Below are 19,668 nucleotides of genomic sequence, written 5' to 3' on the forward strand. Positions count from 1 at the left end.
ACAAAAAATATTTAATTGGTCCAAATATGCATCCCAGTGGACCTAAAATTTGAGAATTTTTAACACTAATGATGTAGAGTAATTCAAAGCATCAGCTACTAAAAATATCATTTCCACTTAAAAAGCCTCTTTTGAACATAGAAATTGTTATTCTTGTAGCTAATATTAGCTCCCACCTCAAGTCAGGTAAAAGCTTTCTATTTCCTCCTCTAACATGCTACCAAAATTGCACACCTCCTAAGTCTTCTATCTGGAAATCAATATGCAGCAAACTCACCCTAGACTTGGATTCAACCCGTGTTTGAAACACAACCTCCCACAGCTTTCCATAGGAAAGCTTCTCTCCATTTAAGATTGGACCAGTAACCTTACAAATGCTTCCACCACATTCACAATCATGAAACTTTGGTGACAAGAAAATTCTTATCTGTTCAGTGATTTTTGGACGCATGTGGCACTACATCTGCTAGCCCTAACAGCAAAAACCTATTTACTGCTTCACTATTGCAACACCTGGGAAACACACCTACAGAGATTTATAATCCTCGGATACCCGCCTCTAAGACTGCCACAAGCAGTTTTTATCTTAGCGTAGAGCGACTGGGGCTGTATATCTTCTGTCGAAGAGAAAGGACACTGTAACTCATAAGGACAGACCTCCGAAGGATAAATTCCACTGTTCAGAAACAAAAAAAAAATAAAAGAGGCAAAGTTAGTATATGCTCATTTACCATACCAAAAAAAGAATTTCATTTTGCCAAAAAAATTATTTTAAAGGGAACAATTGATAAAATTATAGATAAGGACAGCACACAGATTGAGCATTTCAAGCAAATCTTATTATTCCAAACACTTTCACTTGAGTAGGACGTTAAGGTAAATATCAGATATCCTGCAAAATTCAAATAAACCCTATATGGGGAAAAAAAAATAAATCAGATAGGCTTAACATCAATTTTGAACAATGTTAAGTAGTCAATACAACTTGAACATCCACCAGTTTCAAAATGAAAAGACGAGATACATATAAAAGTGCATGTTCGGCAACAAAATCTATGTTTTATGCAAAAATTTTCAATTACGTAGACGTATCTTATCCAGAGAATTCAGCTATCACTAACTCTAGGTGATTTAATGGATAAGCTCCACAAAAATGTCTACGTACTAATTCACCAGTCACATTAAAAAGACAAGTTGATCTCCCAGATCACATCACATTTTTTGGGGAGGTAGGGTAATTAATGTGTATTTACAACTCAAGAACAGCATATATTTGAGTATGAAACATGTTTCCATAGAGGACATAAGAAACTAGAACAATTCAAAACCAATAAAAGTAACATATAAATCTTAGCAACATGCCATCAATTTCACAGTCTTTTGAGTACAAACAACACTATAAAAGATTATGCAGGATGTTACCAATTCAAACAAGTCATGTCAAGAATGATCATCACTCTTTTACTACTGTCCAGGTCAACAAAACTAAGCTGCAAATTAAGCTGCTCAGCTGCAAATCAAGAAAATTGTTGAGTTAGCCCTTTTGCAAATAGAAGGTTAATTCTGCAATAGAAAAATTTCTGAAAAGAGAAAGATAATTTGATCACTGTCAACACTAGTTCAGAACTGACTCAAAGAGGAATTAAAAATTAAGAGGATGTTTCGAAGTACTTACTTCATACTTATAAGTAGTTTTAAGCACTTTTTTTCAATTTTTTGTTTGGCAATATAAAGCAAGGTCTTACTAGGTACTTAAAAATGACTTTGAGAAGATAAAGGTTAAGCACCTTATTGAAAACCTTTTTTTAGCTTCTTAGTTTTGATCTAACAAGTTTACTTAACTACACTCCTGATATCCACTTAAAATCAACAATATGTATAATAAAAATAAATTAGAAAATATTTGTAATAAATATATTCTTTCATTAATTTTTTTTTAAAAATAACTGCTTATTTTTTGCAATCAACATTTTATCCAAATACATAACTATCTCTTTTCTAAATAAGAACTTATCTGCTTCAAGTGACTTGAAACACGCTTTAACCATATTTCTTTAAGCCATCCCAAACACCCTCTAAATTTCTGGTATAAATACTCAAGCACAGAAAAAATTGCCCTAACGTGAGTAAACAAATCAAATGGCTAAACTGTGATTGGTATATAAGTTATAGCGCAGAACTTTATAAAAGTTGAGATGAGTGCCCTTATCTTCTCTATGAATATTGAATCATTGTGGCCTGAGGACACTCATGGATCCAATTTGTGTTAGAAAGACAGAAAATACTGTATGTTAGTTGACCTAAGGAGATTGGATTTAAATAACTAATATAATGATGGAGGATATTACCAATAGCTGAACCAAAATTTGGCTTCATTTTTACAAATTCTTTATAGTTTTTATGATGTTGAACAAAATTAGGATCCAGAACAAGGAGTTACTAGCTAATCCATATGAGGTGCAGCAATTAGAAGAGGCCTAGGCAAAAGAACTAATCTCCTGTTCACATCAGAATTTGAAAAGTAAGTTTTTTCTTTCTTTTTTTTTTAAAAAAAGAGAGAAGAATAGTTGAGTATAGCCATTCATCTGTGTAACAGTATTATATCCAAAGCAAATTAAAATGGATGAGACACAGGGAAAAGAAAAAGGATACTGTTACCAGATGAAGAATTAAAACTTGCTTGCATCAGCTTTTGTATCTCTATCTTTGCTAGCTGTACTTCCTCAACTACATCTAGCAGATTCCGCAGTAGCAAACTGGTTGTCTGCATATCAGAACATATTAAACATAGAGAAGTTTTATAACTCCACAATAGTATTCAAAACTATTTTGCAGTCCATGGAAAATGAAAGTACAAATACCTAGTCATTGTTTTTCGATAAAATACAAGGACCTAGTATTATTTCACAAATTCGGCAATCAAGGGTAACAGGAAATAAAGCATGATTTGCTTGGAAGCACATGCAGTACCTTGAATCTTGAACAAAAAACATTAATGCAGAAATTCGCATTCTGCATGTTTCTGTTAATGATTGAATGAGCAGTTTAATTTATCGCACAGATGAAGTTTATAAGGTTGAGGAAGGACATAGATGTTCAAGACAGAAATGCAGCGTCAAAATGCAATAATGAAATCAGAGAAACTCACCTGTGTTTCATGTGCCAAACTTTTGCAGCACATATACTTCTTCATGGATTTAGAATTAAAGACAAATGTGAATGCAGTGCCAACATCCATGTTTGGAAAATTCTGATAAAACACAAATGCTGAACTTCAGACATGAAGAAAGCATATGAAACAGTATGACAGCGTATCTGTTTGTGTATTTCATTACCTTTGTGATTATAATATCGATCAATTTGTTAGAAATCAGGACATTTGGAGGTGGCTCAGATTTTATTGTGAGCCTGCATACAATTGAATATAAAGAATATAATAGAAGTATGCACTGCACTAATAGATGCACTATCAATTAAAAATAGATAACAATAAACCAGAAACTAAGCAACCTTTGGCAGATAAGGCCAAGATAGTTCAGAACAACAGTGTGATGGCCATTCCCACTCTCCAAATCATCAACCTCCCACAACTGCCAAAATTAAGAATAAAACATGCATTTAATCAGAAGATATTTCCATTGCATGTGCCAATAAATATGAGATCACAAGTAAAAATACCTGCATATCCTGGCGAAGAAACCGGCAGCCCATTCTTTTCTTCAAATAATCATTAAGAAATGAAATAGTGTCGGCACAACTTGGTTCACCTTTCATCTTAAAATAAGTGTGGAAGGATTTTGCTGCATTCTTTATTTTTCTGTCTAAAGCTTCAAAGTCTTCCTTCATTTTAGTCACTATTTCACAGGGAACCTGGGAATGAGCAAGCAGTTTATTAAACATTAATTTCAAATTAATAATGTGAAAAGATAGATGATGCAGTTTATTAAGAAATAATTTCGAACTAAAAATTTTGCAATGATAAATTATAAAAAAAAAAGTATATGAAGACTGAGAAGAGATTACAACTAGCACAATGCAGTCTTCTCAGATAAAAGATTATTAACTTTAAGACACCAAATCGAATAATGCAAGATGATGAGAACAAGTTGAGTCAACACTATATTCCACTGTGTTATCTTTCCTGTAAAGTATCCGTGTTCATACAGTATGCACAGAGGGATCTAATTTCAACAAGTACATTATTTATATAAATTGAATTATTAACAAGCACGTGCAACAATGGACCACGATAATGAGATGAGGATTTCACATATTCAAGAAACATTAACAAAAGCAGTGGTAAGGGTTTATCTGAGGTAGGTGAGATGTGACTCCAAAAAGAAAAACCTTCATTCACAAAATCCATAACCTGATGTTTACCTCATACTTCCCCTTAGAATCAACTGAGCATGGAGGATTAAGACGATGAGCAACTATAGTATCTCTCTTGGTAGGTATAGACAGATGTTTAAAATTGAACCTCAAAAGTTCACATTCTTGAATTCCAAAGCTCAGTAGTTGGCTTTTTTTCTGCATCAAAGAGTATAGGCAGGTATAAGCAAGACACCTATCGAAAGAATTAAAGCACATAAGAGGTAGATAAAATACCAGCAGTCTCTCATGCTTTAAATACATTAACTGAAGGTTGGCTTTTTCATATGCTAAATCAGAAAGCAGCAGTCTAATTTCAGCTTGTCTGCGATAGGATCAATTGATGTTTCTCAGATTTTATGCTAAATCAATTCTCTCAATCACAAAAGAAAAAAAGCTGATATTGACAACCACAGTCTGCAGCATATCCATAAAGACAGGATGAGAAATCACCTCTTCAACATAACATTACTCGAAATGTCGTATGCATTCTGCATAAATGACAGGAGGGTAGCTTATTATTTCCTGGCATGATAAGCATGACAAAAGAACAATGGAATCTTTCTATCAATCAGCAGACCTGAGCCATGATTTTAGAACAAAGAGTCTTGTATTGATGAACCTTCTTTAAGTGAGCCAAAGAATCTTCCAGCATGCCTATCTATGAATTAGGAACATGAAAGTGGAAACCACAAAAGCATCAAAAAGTTGAACTTCATACAATGACCTTGACTATATTGATTGATATCCCAAATTTGCAGATAAGATGGTAGTTCAAACTCAAGAATAGAAGCAAAGAGAAGAGATATACTGCTCTTATCTGTAGCTTGTCAGCCAATGGAGAAAGCAACTTATGTGTTTCTATTGAGAATTTTTGGGAAATCTGCAAGTCACGATCGGGTATTAAAGATAATCGGAGAGATTGAAAGATTTAAAGAATCTAGCCAAACAACCAATCAGCTTATGATTGTTAGTGCAACAGATAAGCAACAAAGCACACATACATCAGTCCAGTTCCTTAATGCTGTACAACCTCCTATCCTCTCATCTCTCTGGTTACTTCCATTAGAATGATCCAACAGGAGCTCCGAATCTGACATTGTGCTTTTGTGAATCACTGGACTTCTTGAGGCCCTCCCGATTTTATCTGAATTACCAGCATTTCCTGAAATAATTTCTTCACCTTTTCTTTTCTTCCTGGAACAGTCCTCAACATCTTGCTCAGAAAAATGGCTCTGCAACATACTTAATTCTTCATGACCTTCATCATCAACATATTCATTGGAATTGGGATTGATTGATGATGCATCCTTGCCAAAAACAAGTTGCATATCTTCACCAGGTGATCTGTTATGCAATTCTTTCTTGGAGGCACTCAGAGTTGGATCTTGCCAAGTCAGATTGTCATTTTTAGTTGGGCTCTGGTTTAATTTGCATAAACTGAGCATCAGACTTCAAAGCACTTTAACTATTGTCTTAACCACAGCCAAACAATTTCATAGTAGCAGTATAAATATTGGCCAGAACTGTTGTGAATGAGAATGTATAGCATACAGCAAGACAAATTAATACCTTAAAAAGTGAAGTCTCTTTTATATTTTGGTGCATGTATGGAGAAGGAGAAATGCTTGAAGAAGCTTTGGTTCCTTCTGCAGGAAGTTCTTCACAAGAGGAGGTCGCATGTGTTGAAATTTGGAGATTCTTACCTGGACTCTCCAACTGGAATTTTAGGTCATCCTTATCCCTTAAAGGGGCTTGAAAACTTTGAAAGCTGTCAGGTACATTTTGCAAATCTGATAAATGACTTTCTCCATTATCCAAATTTTCAACTTGAGTAAAGTTTTCTAAATAGTTAGACTTAGTGGGTAGAGAGCTAGACTGTACTCTCCTTATAAAGGAACCCAATTTGTCAGCCAATATAGTTGAATAGTTATTATCGGGAATGATTTCAAATGATTTTGGCTTTTTCATTGGGCTAAAGCCTAGAAATTGATCATACTGATCTTGCTGCTCAAGCTCACTGTTATTTACTGATGACAGTGACCTCTGATTTAACCTCTTCACTAGCGAAGTTGGGAACTTTTCATATGAACTACGTTCATTTTTATGTTTTCCCCCATCAGATTTGACCTCTCCCAACAATGAATTAGATGTAGCCCTCCCTTCTGCAAAATTTTCTGTTTCCAGGGGATGCTCGGCCACTTTCTTCCCTGACCCCATGAAATGAGAAGGCGAAACCATAGTAGTATTCAATTGAATAGGTTTACACTGAGGAATGCATGCACTAGACAATTGTGTACCTAAGTTAGTAATGGGGGCATCCACATGCTTGTGCTGGAGATCTTTGCTGGTTTCTTCAACAACATTGGAAGAAGAAGTTCTGGACAAATTGTATTCTGATAATGCAAGCTTTGATTTTTCGATTTTATTCCTAAGAGCAGAAGAAGTCAAGGAAGGAGTCCCAATAATTTTCGACTTAGATTTGGTTTTTTGAATAGATAACAGGCTCTCACCTTGATTTATGCTTTGTTTTAGGGGAGTGAGATACTTGTCCAAAGAAATCTGTGGCCTTATAACGTTTAATGAGGATGAAGAGTTCACTAAAGGAGACCAATATTGTTGATCAGATATGTGATCAAAATCAGAGCTCTGGCTTCTACCTCTAGAAGATTTTTCTTTCATCCAGTCTTCATTAGGATGTTCTTGTCCAGATTTCATGGCAAAAAGAAGCCGATGCTTTTCAGTGCTCATATTCAGTGGAGTGCCATTGACCATTGAGAGTTCTGCATTTGGAATATCAATCCCAATCATAACTTCGAGAGGCTGTTCCTCCTGAAATTAAACAAACATGGCATGGAGGTAAATTAGTCCCCTAATGCTACATGAAAAGTTCACTCCATTTACAAAGCAAAGACGAATTTTGTAGAGCATTAGTTAATGTACAGGAAAAACATAACAAATGTGACCCTATTAATTGTGTATGACCTATAGTCTCTTCATATACACCCTTCCTCACCCAAAACTAACAGAAAATGGAAAAGAAACGATCACATGATCCATGTGACTACCAAAGGCTAACAATAATCAGTCAAAGGTGATGACCAACCTAAAAAGACACAATAACAAATTAGCAGCGTACTGCACATTTTTAGAGCAAAGAGAGAATTCATAGATCAGCAAGAAAAGAAGAGAAATTATTGGTTACTTCTAAATGCATTAAACCAGGAAACTATGGTAAATGTTTATATAAATTCTCCGAAGAGGTCACTTATTAAAAATATCGAAGTTAACATGAAAATCTTAGGGATAATAATTGAAGAAGGATGAGTTTAACAGAGAGCTTGCCTTGCCAAACTGTTTCTGACTTTCGATTTCACAATTAGCAGAAGCACCGGCAGCTGGAGTGTAATTATTGTTAAGTTCACAATCATGAGTAATTTGATTATCTAGAGTAGATGTTGAATTATTAGTGAGACTCCACTCAATCTGCTGCTGAGGAGCTCCCTCAGGCAACGTATTGTTATGCCCAGTAGAATGCATTTTTGTATCTCCATAATCATTTGGAGCCCTGTCACTGCTGCCAGGCGTTTTTGTATCGCCATAATCATTTGGATCCCTCTCAGTGCTGCCATATTTATCAAATGCTGAAGCATCAGTGTTTGGCGATTTCAGGTTACCATAATAAGAAGATGGCTTAGAACGCAAATCTTGGCTTACTTCTGATAGAAGTGCTTCGAGCGTAGGAGATAGCTTCCCATAATCATACTTATGTGGATTTTCTCCCACAAGACTCATGTCATTTGAATCTCTGCCGCCACTTACTTTGTCAACAGGAAGAGGAGATCTGGAAAACAGCTTCTTAGCTTTTGTCAACATCATAGAACTTCCTGGTTTTGAGGGACTTTCAACCAGAGAAGGTGATTTTTCTTCAAAGGTAATGTTAACCCCAGTTGGGGTCTTAAAATCTTCTGACTCAGACCTTGCAAGACTTCGGAAATGCATAGAAAATGCTGTTGAGTCCATTGTGATATCGTGATTTTCATCCGAAATAGCAGAATCAGATAATCTTCCAGGACGAATAAAATTTGTAGATACAGGCCCAAAAAAGTTGTCCTCTTCAAAGATGGAAGATATAAATAAATAAGAATAACGGAAGAAAAAACTTGAGCATTTCTATAACAAATATTGATCACTTTGCAAATATAAAGAAAACAAGTAATGACACTAATCACATGAACAAAGAGTAACAGAGAAACAAACAGTTTGGTTTTGATTTCATTCTATGCATGTGTTCACGCTAATAACTACATGAATGCATATATATATATACACATGTGAGAGAGAGAGTTGCATAAAATGAAATTTCAAAGGTTTTTTTTTTTCTTTTTTAGTAAAAGGTATGATAAGATTCATGCACAAACATCAAGAGGATGTCAACTCATGTACAAAAATATTTTATATGTCAATCAAAATATCAATAAATTCCCAAAATTTCTCAATTGAATAAAAGAATGACTAATAAACAAAAAACTCGGGGTTTAGAACCATCCATCTTGAACTCTATTAAAGTCATCTTCCATCCCTTCAAAAGTTTTCATATTTTTTTTTACACCACCCAAAAATAGCAAGGGGAATGAGACTAACATGGTCTTCTTTCCACTAACATCCTTCTACGCTCAAATCTTTTCACTCATCGACCAACCACTACCCACCTGATATCTAGTAATCCATAAGCCACAAATAGACACCAAAAAATGATGTGATTGCACGACTTCGCCTCCTTTTTACATAAAACACATATATTCATCAATATTTTCTCCCTCGTAATCAACTTGTCAATAGTAAAGATATACTTCTGACTTGCTTCCCATGTGAAGAAAATAACTGTGGTGGAGTGTTAACCTTCCAAATTTGTTGAAAAGGAAAACTGTTGTCTGTGACATCATTTTTAATAAGATGATTATCTAAAGACGTGACCAAAAAAGATCTTCTAGCATTGAATCTCCAGATTGGTTTACTATTGCTCCCATTGATTGTAGCGATATGAAGTGTTTGGAGAAGAATCTCATAGTTATTTACTTCCTAATCAATGAGCTTTCTCATAACTTCCACATGTCATTCACTTCTCTCCCAGTGGCTCTATACATCAAGTGGATCGGCATATTCTTGAGTGTACAATAACATAGATATGGGGAACTATTCTTTGAGTGTAACCAAGTATCATACCAAAAATTAATTATGTCCCCAATGTTAATCCTCCAATTAATACAATCCTGGAGCTTATTCATGCCCGTGCATATTCTTTTCGACATTCCCTTCCCATGTGGTTTAGTCAATAGTTTAATATACCATCTTCCATCAAACGGTCCCAAATTTCACTTCAATCACCTTCCACCAGAGCGTACCATTTTTATTAATGAATTTCCAAAGCCATTTCCCTGTAAGGCTAAATTTTCCTCCACTAAAGATTTCAAACTCAAACATCCATGGCATATAGGCTTTCTAACCTTATCTCATGTCACCAACTGATACTTTTTCCTATCTACCGAGTACGCCCATAAGAATCTACATTCAATTTATTCCAATCTCTTGCCTACACTTGCAAAGATTGTCCAAAGAGATATGAAATAAGTGACGATATTGCTCATCACGTTTTTAATAAGTATAAATCTCCCCCTATTAGGCAGAAGGTTTCTCTTCCACCTTACCAATCTCCTCTTAAAACTCACTACCACAGGAGCTCAGGTCATCAATATCTATATATTTAGTCTCCAAACGTATCCCCAAGTATTTAATTGACAACTCCACGTTTTTACATCGCAAGACTCTCGCCAGCCTAGGAGCATATCTCCTATCACCCAATCTCACCAACTCAAATTTAATTAAAGTAATATTGAGTCTAGAAACTGGTTGGAAATTGAACAAAATGCATCTAAAATTAAGCATGACCTTCTTGTCTGGTTCATAAAATAACAGAGTGTCATCAACAAAAAATAAATTAGCTATTGCTTGTCCTACCTACCTTTAAACCTTTAAACAACTCCAGCTTTCTATCTCTTAATAAAATTTATTTTAGGGTCTCATTAACAACTATAAATAATACAGAAGACAAGGGATTACCTTGTCTAAGGCTTCAAGAGGCTTTGAAAAACAATGATGGTCCCCTATTCACCATAATTGCAAAAGAGTTTATAAATATACTGATTGATCCACTTGTATCATTTATTCCTAAGCCCACTCACCTCAGCATTTAATCAAGAAAGCCCTTATTGATATGATCACAGGCTTTCTTTCTATCCAACTTGCATTGAACACTCTTCCGATACTTGTAAAACAGATCATCTACAATCTTATTAGAAACAACAGATGCATCTAGAATCTCTCTTCCTCCCACACAAAAGTATGTTAACCAATACCCTATCCATCACCTTAGCCATTCTCTTAGCCAATATTTTCACAATGAATTTTATGAACACTCCCAATTAAACTGATATGTTTGAAATCCTTAATGTTTCTTGCCCCCTCAGTTGCTCGTTACCCTTCACTAACTAGTCATCTATTTCAACCTCCTCTACATAATTGATCATCTTTTGATGATTTGTCAGGCAAGGTAAGTATTTTGTACTTTTATCACCCTTCTTTATCCATCTGGCCCTCAATTTTTTTCTCCATGAGATCTTCTCCATTTGCAATATGTTTGTCAATTCAAACTTGTTGGGTTCCTTGTAAGCCAAGTTTTTAGTGGACAAACCACTCTCCTTCCTCCTCCAACTTTCCCAATGCCTCAATATCTTCTAGTAGAGATTGAGCAATCATACCTTCACCCTTCTTCTTCTGCCCGCTCCTCCTTGCACCACTTCCGAATTTTGGCCTTCACCTTTTTAAGCTTTTGAGTCATTCTAAAGCCAACATTACTATCTATTCTAATCTCATTGCACTACTCACTAATCTGGTTGCAGAAACCATTAACTCTTAACTATTTATCCTTGAACTTGACGGGACAAGAACCCCGTTTAATCTGATCAAAGACTAGGCAAATGGGAAAATGATAAGAGGTAGTGCGTTGCGGGAACTTTTGACACAAACCTAATAGTTGATAACAAGAAACAAACACCAAAAATCTATCAATTCTTGAACAAGTCAAATTTAATCTCTGATTGAACCAAATCCATTTATCTCCCATGAGAGGTAAGTCTAGTTGTTCGAGTCTATCTAAAGTTTCTCGAAACACATTAGCATAAACCTTCAAAAAATGCTCTCTCGATCTCTCTTACCTATTCAAAACTATATTGAAATCTTCACTTGCAATCTATGGGAGGTCCAATTACTACTCATGATTATCCAGATCCTTCCACAACAAACTCCTCTCTGTCCTCTCACCTCTGTTGCTTATACCAGTGAACACGTACCTCCACTCATTATTACGATATTAAAGTAAACATGAGACAGAGAATTCCTCCAACAGCACCTCCTCACAATTAAGCAAACCATCATTGCATAAAAACAGAATCCCACCCAAAACCCCCTTAGTTGGTAGTTCTTTCCAAACCAATCTCTTCAGTCTTCCAAAGGCTACGAACAATATCAATCGAGATGGACTCCATTTTAAATTTTTCTTCAACTTTGGTCATTGAGAACAAACCATTTGATGTTGTTTGTGAAGCACGATAAGCAGATGGAATTGGTGTGAGCAAGAACGGGAGAGGATTTAGGATTTTGAAAGACAAATACGGCCCTCTTCCATGACACTTGAGGAGGTTATCTTGAAAAAAGACTAAGGTAGACAAAATTATGAAGTCAAGGACTTCATCTAATTGGGCCAATCAGGAATAGGGTTCTCCTAGACCACTTAGAGAGAATATCGTAGAAACTAAGGCATACAAGGTCAAATTATACACATTTTCCACATTTCCCGAAACGAAACCATACTATACATATATTGCCAACATTGCAAAGGGAAAAAAACAACAAAAAAAAGAAAGAGAAAAAAAAAACCTTAAGGATGACCCTCGCATCATTTACAATGATGCCCCTTGTATTTTCTCATAGTCACAACCTAGATGAAAGGTGGTTACACATCTTAGATAAATGTTACCCCCCCACCAAAAAAAAAAAAAAAAAAAACTCATCACAAAAGGCTGGCCAACTAGCATAAGCTATGATATTTTTAACAGAGAATGAACTCTCAAACTCCTCAACAACTTTCTTCTTACCTCCAAAGAAGAACAAAGAGCTTCCAACTCTACCCAAAGAGAGGAAGTATCAAACTCAGCAATGAAAGCCCTTTGTTAAGAGTTTGGAATGCCCTTCAATCTTCATAATGTAATCTCCAATAAATATAACACAGTTTTCCACTAACTTACGCATCATTTGATGCTCCATTAGGGCCACCCTGGCATGTTTTTATGATATTCTCTATTTTTGTAGGTTCACCTTGTCTTAGCAAACGACACAGCCTCAACATCAAGGCTTGAGGGTGCGGAGGACTCCAGTCTTGATCAGAGAGATCGCTTCACTACTAGCCTTTGGTTGAGCAATTAGTGTCTTTTTGTGAATTATTAAGAAATTATAGAATTCCTAGTTTTTGAGTTGATTTGTACTTGAAAGAACCCCTTTCGTGTCCACAATCTTGGTGATCACTCTTTCCTTTTCCTTCAGTCAACCTGAATACCCTAACGAAGCGATTTAGCAACTATAAGTTTAACCACTTGAATACTAGCAACAGTGCATATATAGACGCATACAGCATTGCTGACTCATCAAACCACACCATTCAAATCATAATTACCTTAAAATACAAATTGAAGAAAGAAAAACGAGGAAACCAGCAAAATGCAAAAACTAACCATCATAAGAAGCGGCGGAACACAAAGCACTGCTTCCCGAAGATGGCGACTCGGCAGGCCTCAGGAAAGATTTTCTACCGACAATCACGTCCTTACCTTCATCTTCGTCGTTCGGAGAAGACAACAAGTCCCTAGAATCGTCACTATCACCCAAGTCCCTGAAAAACCCTACCACCTCGTTCTCTAGCTCAGCTGCAGCGACATTATCGGAGTTTGGTTGCTTCGAGGCAGAAGAATTGGGCGGGGTCTCGTAGTCCTCGTCGCGGTTGAAGATGTGGACCGACGTAATTTCCCGGTCGGCGAAGCTCACGCGCCGAGACCGCTTTTTGCGAAGGGCGATAGTTTCTTCGTCAGTTTCGGCAGTGTTGTTGCTAGGGTCTTCCGGGACCCGAGATGCCATGATACAATTAGAAGAGGAGACTACTGTCAGAACGGAACTGAGGAGCACATTCGAATTTGATTAGGGCTTGAAAGTTGAAATGAAATGCATTTGTTAGTCTTTTCCAAGTGGAAAGTAGAAACAGCGGAAGAGTTTGTGCGGGAAAATGCTCGATTTAAATGTATTTTTTTATTTTTTATTTTTATATATTTCTCCATATGTCTTCTTTTAGATTTTACAAACAGTTCACTTCACTTCAAGGCGCAAAGCAAAGCTTATGAGATCCTGTGTAGTGTGTGTGCATATATATATATATATATATATATATATATATATATGTAAATAGAAAATGAATAAAGAAAATTATAATGTATCAATCTTGTATATTTTATTTTAATAGTTTTATTAAATTTTATAAAAATTTTAATTTGAACTCAATCCAAAAACTATTTAGCAGAATTCTTATAAAAGTATGCAAATCAAATTTTATAAGATATTATGAATAGTGAACATGTATATTTTTAGGAAATAAATAAAAAAATATTTTTTTTATCAGTTATATATATTTTACTTTAATAATTTTATTAATTTCTATGAAGATTTTATTTTTTTTTTAACTCTATCCAGGAATTATTTGACAGAATTTTTATATTATAAATTTATAAAAAGTACTATTTACTCTGTTAAGGACATTAACAAAATTTAAGATTTATTGATATAATTTGCCCTCTCAATGACAAGTCCTACAGCCAATCAACTTACCATCAATCGCAAAATCAATATCATTTTCTAAATACCTGTCTGAGTACAAGAACCCAAAAACAATTCGAGTCAGCTAGATGTTGTGACACCTACGGGAGAGGACTCTTGCATGCCTCGTGAAAGTAGAGGGCATGGTAGCAGCATCACTATCTTATCTATCGGTGTAACCATGTGCTCGTGCAAGAAAGCTCTAGCTTGATAATCCAATCACTCCCGACCCAACAAACAAATTGCTGAAGGTAAACAATTCATAAACACATATGTCAATGGTACACCTAAACCCAGACCATTTGGTAGAGTGTCCCCATTTGAAGCACTGTCTTTCTAGCAAACCTGACACAGAAAAAAAAATGGGCACAAGTTCTCCCAGCAAGCTTTGGTCAAATGAGAAGTCACCCTCAGCTTTGGTGCTAAAGAAAACACCATAAACTCAACCATATAGCGCACGCCATGGGGCCTCATCATCCTTCGATGTCTTTATTGGATTCCAAATGACTTTTTCCTTTGAAAAGTGCAAGCCCGTGGAGCTTGCCAGAAGCTCCCCTATTTTATAGAGTACCTGAAAACCAGACACCTCTATGTTAGCTGATATACATAGATTCAGGTAAAAATGAGAACTTCATCCCCTCAAAGAAAACCATCCTTGTTGGTAGAAGTTATACTTGCAATAAATGTATATTACCAATTCACTACTGATGCAGAATAGATTTTCCTGAACAAACTAGAAATTATACTATTTAGAAGTCTACTATTAGATTATTTTAGAGAATTATTATAATTTTAATAATCTAATATTTTTATTTTTATTAATATTTATAATATTATTTGTATTAATTTTTTACTTTTATTAAGATTAATATTCCTAATTTTATTAGTTTACTGTTTCTTATTTTAATTCTACTTATAGAAAGTTACTTAAAAATTATTACAAATAGCTTTATAACTTCACTGATTAATCATTCAAGTTATTTAATAATATTTTTAAGAGTTCCTCATTGTTTTAATTGTGTGATGCAATCAAACTTTTAAGTATGATAGCACTAGGTGCTTGGTTTTTTTTTTTTTTTTTTGAAATCCCAAGATCTCTAATTGAACAAATCAATCCTATTTGTCCTACATCAACTACAGACAACAATCAGAGAATTCTCTTTATTGTTTCCAACTATTATTAGTTTGTAATCTTCATTACTTATATAATTATAAACATACTATATATTATCACACATTTATACTTATACCTGAAGTTCTTCCTGGAGAGCTTTATTGGAGAGACTTTGACTATGTTGCCCAATAAGAACAACAGTTGGCAGCTTCAATATGTGAACCAGCTGAAGAAAGCAGGACAGAGGCTCCGAATAAATTTGCAATGATGATGGTGGCTTCTGGATTTTGGTAGTCATGGCCATAGTTATGTCTCTTTCAGGACCTATTTGTATACCATAAAGAGAACTGCTATTTGTTGTCAAAGATCTGTTTTCACACTTAAGCTTTGATGATTCCACAATAAAAGGAGCTAGAACTGTGGGCATAGTTGATGGTATTTCTCCAGCAAGTTTTGCTAAAACTTCATTGACAGCACACACTAATATTGGAGGCTTGTAACTTTGTAGAAGAAACACTGAAACCTGAGAGAGGGAAGAAAGTACACCAAGGAAAATGGATCAAGTCATGATTTCCAGGACTTCCATATATCATGTGCAATTGTCATGTTACAGTAGTAAGTGTAATCTTCCTGTATCATGTGAACAAACCCCATATGTTTATCTAGCAAGATAAATGAGATAAAGACATGTGAAGTCTGACCCCTTAATGAATTGAAAATTCCAGAAAAACCCAATAGGGCCAGCATTTCTTTAAAAACACCGTGATCAAGATTGCTCAATGTATACAACTAACACGTTGGCCAAAACCTTTTTCTCAGTTCTAACTGAAAGCAGGACACACTACACTTGTCACACTGAAAACCAAGACTATTGGTTGTGGCATAATCTGTTGGCTAAAAGAAGAGAAAAAAGAGAATTTGAAAATAAGAAATGCTTTCTCAACCATTATTCAAACAACTAAAGCCATCTAAATAGATAAGTAGGCAGCATAAATAAACCACTCACTCTCTGCACTAAATAAGATAACCGGAAAAAAACTACTCGCTTTCTCCACTAAATAAGCTAACAAATGAACTACTCATTCTCTACAATAAATAAGGTAACTAAAAGTCAATCACTCTCTAGAATAAATAAGATAACTAAAAATCACTCACTCCCTGCACTAAACTCTTAAAGACTTTTTTTCTGAAATAAAACTAAACTCCTAAAGATTAGGACAAACTAAATAAGACAAATGTACAGAAATATATATATATATATATATATATTTTAACAATCCCTCCTTTAAATTGAAAACTCTTGAACTTCAATTTACATGTGCAGTTCCTTCAAACAAGATTCTCCAAAGACCAAACTCCTATTAACCTTCTAAAATTTTGAAAAGGAGGAAATTTGAGAGGTTTAGTAAATATATCAGCCAATTGTTCTTCACTTGTACAGTACCGCAAATCAATTGTTCCCTCATTGTTGAGATCTCTCAAGAAATAGTACTTTACATTTATATGTTTACTTCTTCCATGCAGCACAGGATTTTTGGATAGTTTGATGGTCGAGTTGTTATCACAAAACATTGTAGTAGCTCCCTCTTACTTGAAGTGTAGTTCTTCAAGAAATTTTCTCTGTTGACAAGTACAAACTGTTGCAGCGAAAAATTCTACTTCCGCTGTTGACAAGGTGGCAATTGGCTACTTCTTGGATGACCATGAAACAATGCATGTACCCATCATAAAACATACTTGAAGTACTCTTCCTATCATCTTGATCTCTAGAAAATCACTATCAGTAAATCCAAACAAATCCAATTTTTTTCGTTTTGTTGAACAATTCAAAATCTTTAATTCCTTGCAAATAACGAAAGATTCTCTTGGCAGCAAACAAATGCATCTCTATTGGATTATCCATATATATGCTTATTTAGATTCACAACAGAATTATGTCTGGTTTTGTTGCACTTTAATACATCAAATTGCTAACAGTTACTTCTATCAAGGACAAGAAACTACAGAACTTTTGAAAGCAGAGAAACTAATACTACTTCTATCAAGGACAAGCGGTTGCACTTTTTTGGTTCCACTGTTCTTAGTCATAACCTTGTTTCTTTTGATGATCTTGGTTATATTGCAGATATTCTTACTGACCTGTAAATTTCTTTTGTACACGGGTTCACCCCCTTAGCATCTCTTTAATATATCTTCTTACTTTTATCTCAAAAAAAAAATCAAATTGCCAACAGTTTGCATATAACCATTAGGACCATTAGCATGCTCCAATAATCATAATAACCATCAAAACATAGAAAAGTAGGCTGCACAAAATTTACACAAGCCATTTGTGCACTGTTGTGTGTTTTCCAATTTTAATTTTGGCTGGCTCTGATACCACTGTTAACTACAAGAAGAGAAGGAAGAACATAAATTAGAAAGAGAGCTTGAAAATGAGAAATGTTTGTCTCTACCTTTATTCAAATAACTGAAACTATTTAAATAGACAAATACATAATAGAAATAAACCACACACTCTCTACACTAAATAAAATAATTAAAAAAAACTACCCACTCTGTGCACTAAATAAGATAACTAAAAAACTACAAACTCTTAACAATAAATACAATAACTAAAAAATCACCAACTCTCTGCAATAAATAAAATAACTAAATATCACCCACTCTTTGCTCTAAACTCTTAAAAACTATGACAAACTAAATAAAACAAATGTGCAAAAAAATATAGATTTTTTAACATAATCTACCATAGGCAACCTCAGTTACAAGCCATGCTCATCAAAGCTAATCTTCTATGGGAACAGTTCTAGTCTTCCACAAGGTGCCTAGATTTCTTACTTCCTTCTATTACTGTTTTCTTATTAAGTCGAAAACAGTAGCACAGAAATTTCATTGACACTCAATTTGGGGAAGTACAATTCAAAGCCTCATTTTAAACTTAAATCATCTAAAAATTGAAACTTCAGAGACACCATAGGGACACTATGCAAAGTATGGCATTGACAAAGTCTGTTGCAGTTAGCTAATTAATAGTCTAACACCTGATCACCCATGTAGGCATCTGTAATACAATGGATGGATCTGTTCAGCACCCAAATGTGCATTTACTGAACAGCTATTGAAAATTGCTCTATAAGCGGCCCAATGACTCTTTCAGCTTATTTCAAGATAGACTAGACTCCTACAATGGTTCTTGAATAAATCCATCAAATTTTGAGATTACTAGAAACAATGAACCCTCACATGGGTTTCTAGAGAAGCTACAGCTAATAGCATTGGATCGGAGGTGCCACAGATAAAGCCAGAAGACGTGAAAGTCCAATCTGCAACTAGTCTGCAAATGTGCCACATATTCCATCCATCCACATCACTGCACCACTACTGACTAACCAGCTGGAAAACATCTTTTTGTTTGATGAAGGCAAAAAATCAGAACAAGATGACTATCTAACTAGCATAAGTATGACTTTTCCAGAATCAGACCTTAATAGGATTCCTCATTTCTAAGTATGAATGCAACAGTGAAGGCCGTAAACATCAACCGAGAGTACCCATAGACAAACAAATAGCTAGTACGTTGAACAAATTGCGGGAAGCTAAAGATACAAGAGCATACCCGATAAATGTCATCATCATCGATAAAATGAAGAATGTTGCCGCTCGCTTTGTGATCTTTAATACCGTAGTGCTCCAACGAGAGCTCGAAAGATTCATCTCTGTGAATGGAGAACATTTAAGCAATCATGAAAGATATGATAATAGGAGAAAATAAAAGGGGGGTTTACTTACTGTCTGCGAAGAGTGGAGTTAGGATTAGGGTTAAGACTCTCTGCAATGGCTGTCCCAAATCCCTCGGGGTCTCTAAATAAGAATATGATCTTCGGAGCCACCTTCATTTTCTCTTGTCTCGTCTGCAATTGCGAGTTGCAGCGAAGGGAAACAATTTTTAGGCGCTCAAGTTTCTGGGTCTCACTAAGCACTGCTCCTTTCCCAATTGATTAATTCAGAAGATCTTAACAGATGTAATTTTTTTTTTTTTTATAAATAATTTTGAAGTGGCATTTTATTTGTTGTAATTTATTTAAAAAAGTATGTTAAATATTTACTTTATATATATAAATATATAATTATCATAAATAAAAGTAAGTCTAAAAATTTAATCTTATAATAAAATTTAATCTTCCAAATAATATCGAATGTAAAAA

At 34.9% G+C, this 19,668-nt stretch overlaps 2 protein-coding genes across 2 annotated transcripts; both read right to left on the reverse strand.

Moving 5' to 3' along the window:
* Nucleotides 1-74: 74 nt before the first annotated feature.
* On the reverse strand, nt 75-13,790 carry LOC110808730 (uncharacterized). The gene is made up of 16 exons (XM_022034315.2): nt 13,218-13,790; nt 7,717-8,486; nt 5,944-7,203; nt 5,376-5,792; nt 5,183-5,254; nt 4,952-5,032; nt 4,825-4,862; nt 4,609-4,696; nt 4,381-4,530; nt 3,679-3,870; nt 3,511-3,590; nt 3,336-3,408; nt 3,149-3,250; nt 2,659-2,764; nt 1,423-1,510; nt 75-676 (listed from the first exon to the last, which is right to left on the reverse strand). The coding sequence occupies exons 1-16, from the start codon at nt 13,615-13,617 to the stop codon at nt 502-504; spliced, it is 4,092 nt and encodes a 1,363-aa protein (XP_021890007.2). The 5' UTR covers nt 13,618-13,790; the 3' UTR covers nt 75-501.
* A 498-nt stretch (nt 13,791-14,288) lies between these two features.
* LOC110808741 (period circadian protein) lies at nt 14,289-19,480 on the reverse strand. The gene is made up of 4 exons (XM_022034338.2): nt 19,253-19,480; nt 19,080-19,179; nt 15,597-15,983; nt 14,289-14,917 (listed from the first exon to the last, which is right to left on the reverse strand). Exons 1-4 carry the CDS (start codon nt 19,357-19,359, stop codon nt 14,789-14,791), a joined length of 723 nt encoding a protein of 240 aa, XP_021890030.1. The 5' UTR covers nt 19,360-19,480; the 3' UTR covers nt 14,289-14,788.
* Between the last annotated feature and the right edge of the window lie 188 nt (nt 19,481-19,668).

Source organism: Carica papaya, chromosome 3 (genome assembly GCF_054855325.1).
Source record: "Carica papaya isolate Zhongbai chromosome 3, ASM5485532v1, whole genome shotgun sequence".
NCBI classification, from domain to species: domain Eukaryota; kingdom Viridiplantae; phylum Streptophyta; class Magnoliopsida; order Brassicales; family Caricaceae; genus Carica; species Carica papaya.

Coding starts and splice junctions, on each gene's coding strand:
- LOC110808730 (XM_022034315.2), bottom strand. CDS start 13,617: ATGGCATCTCGGGTCCCGGAAGACCCTAGCAACAACACTGCCGAAACT. Junction 5,793..5,943: donor AAGAGACTTCACTTTTTAAG/GTATTAATTTGT, acceptor AAATTAAACCAG/AGCCCAACTAAAAATGACAA. Junction 3,591..3,678: donor TTCTTCGCCAGGATATGCAG/GTATTTTTACTT, acceptor TAATTTTGGCAG/TTGTGGGAGGTTGATGATTT.
- LOC110808741 (XM_022034338.2), bottom strand. CDS start 19,359: ATGAAGGTGGCTCCGAAGATCATATTCTTATTTAGAGACCCCGAGGGA. Junction 19,180..19,252: donor AACTCCACTCTTCGCAGACA/GTAAGTAAACCC, acceptor CTCCATTCACAG/AGATGAATCTTTCGAGCTCT. Junction 15,984..19,079: donor ATGATGATGACATTTATCGG/GTATGCTCTTGT, acceptor TCCCTCTCTCAG/GTTTCAGTGTTTCTTCTACA.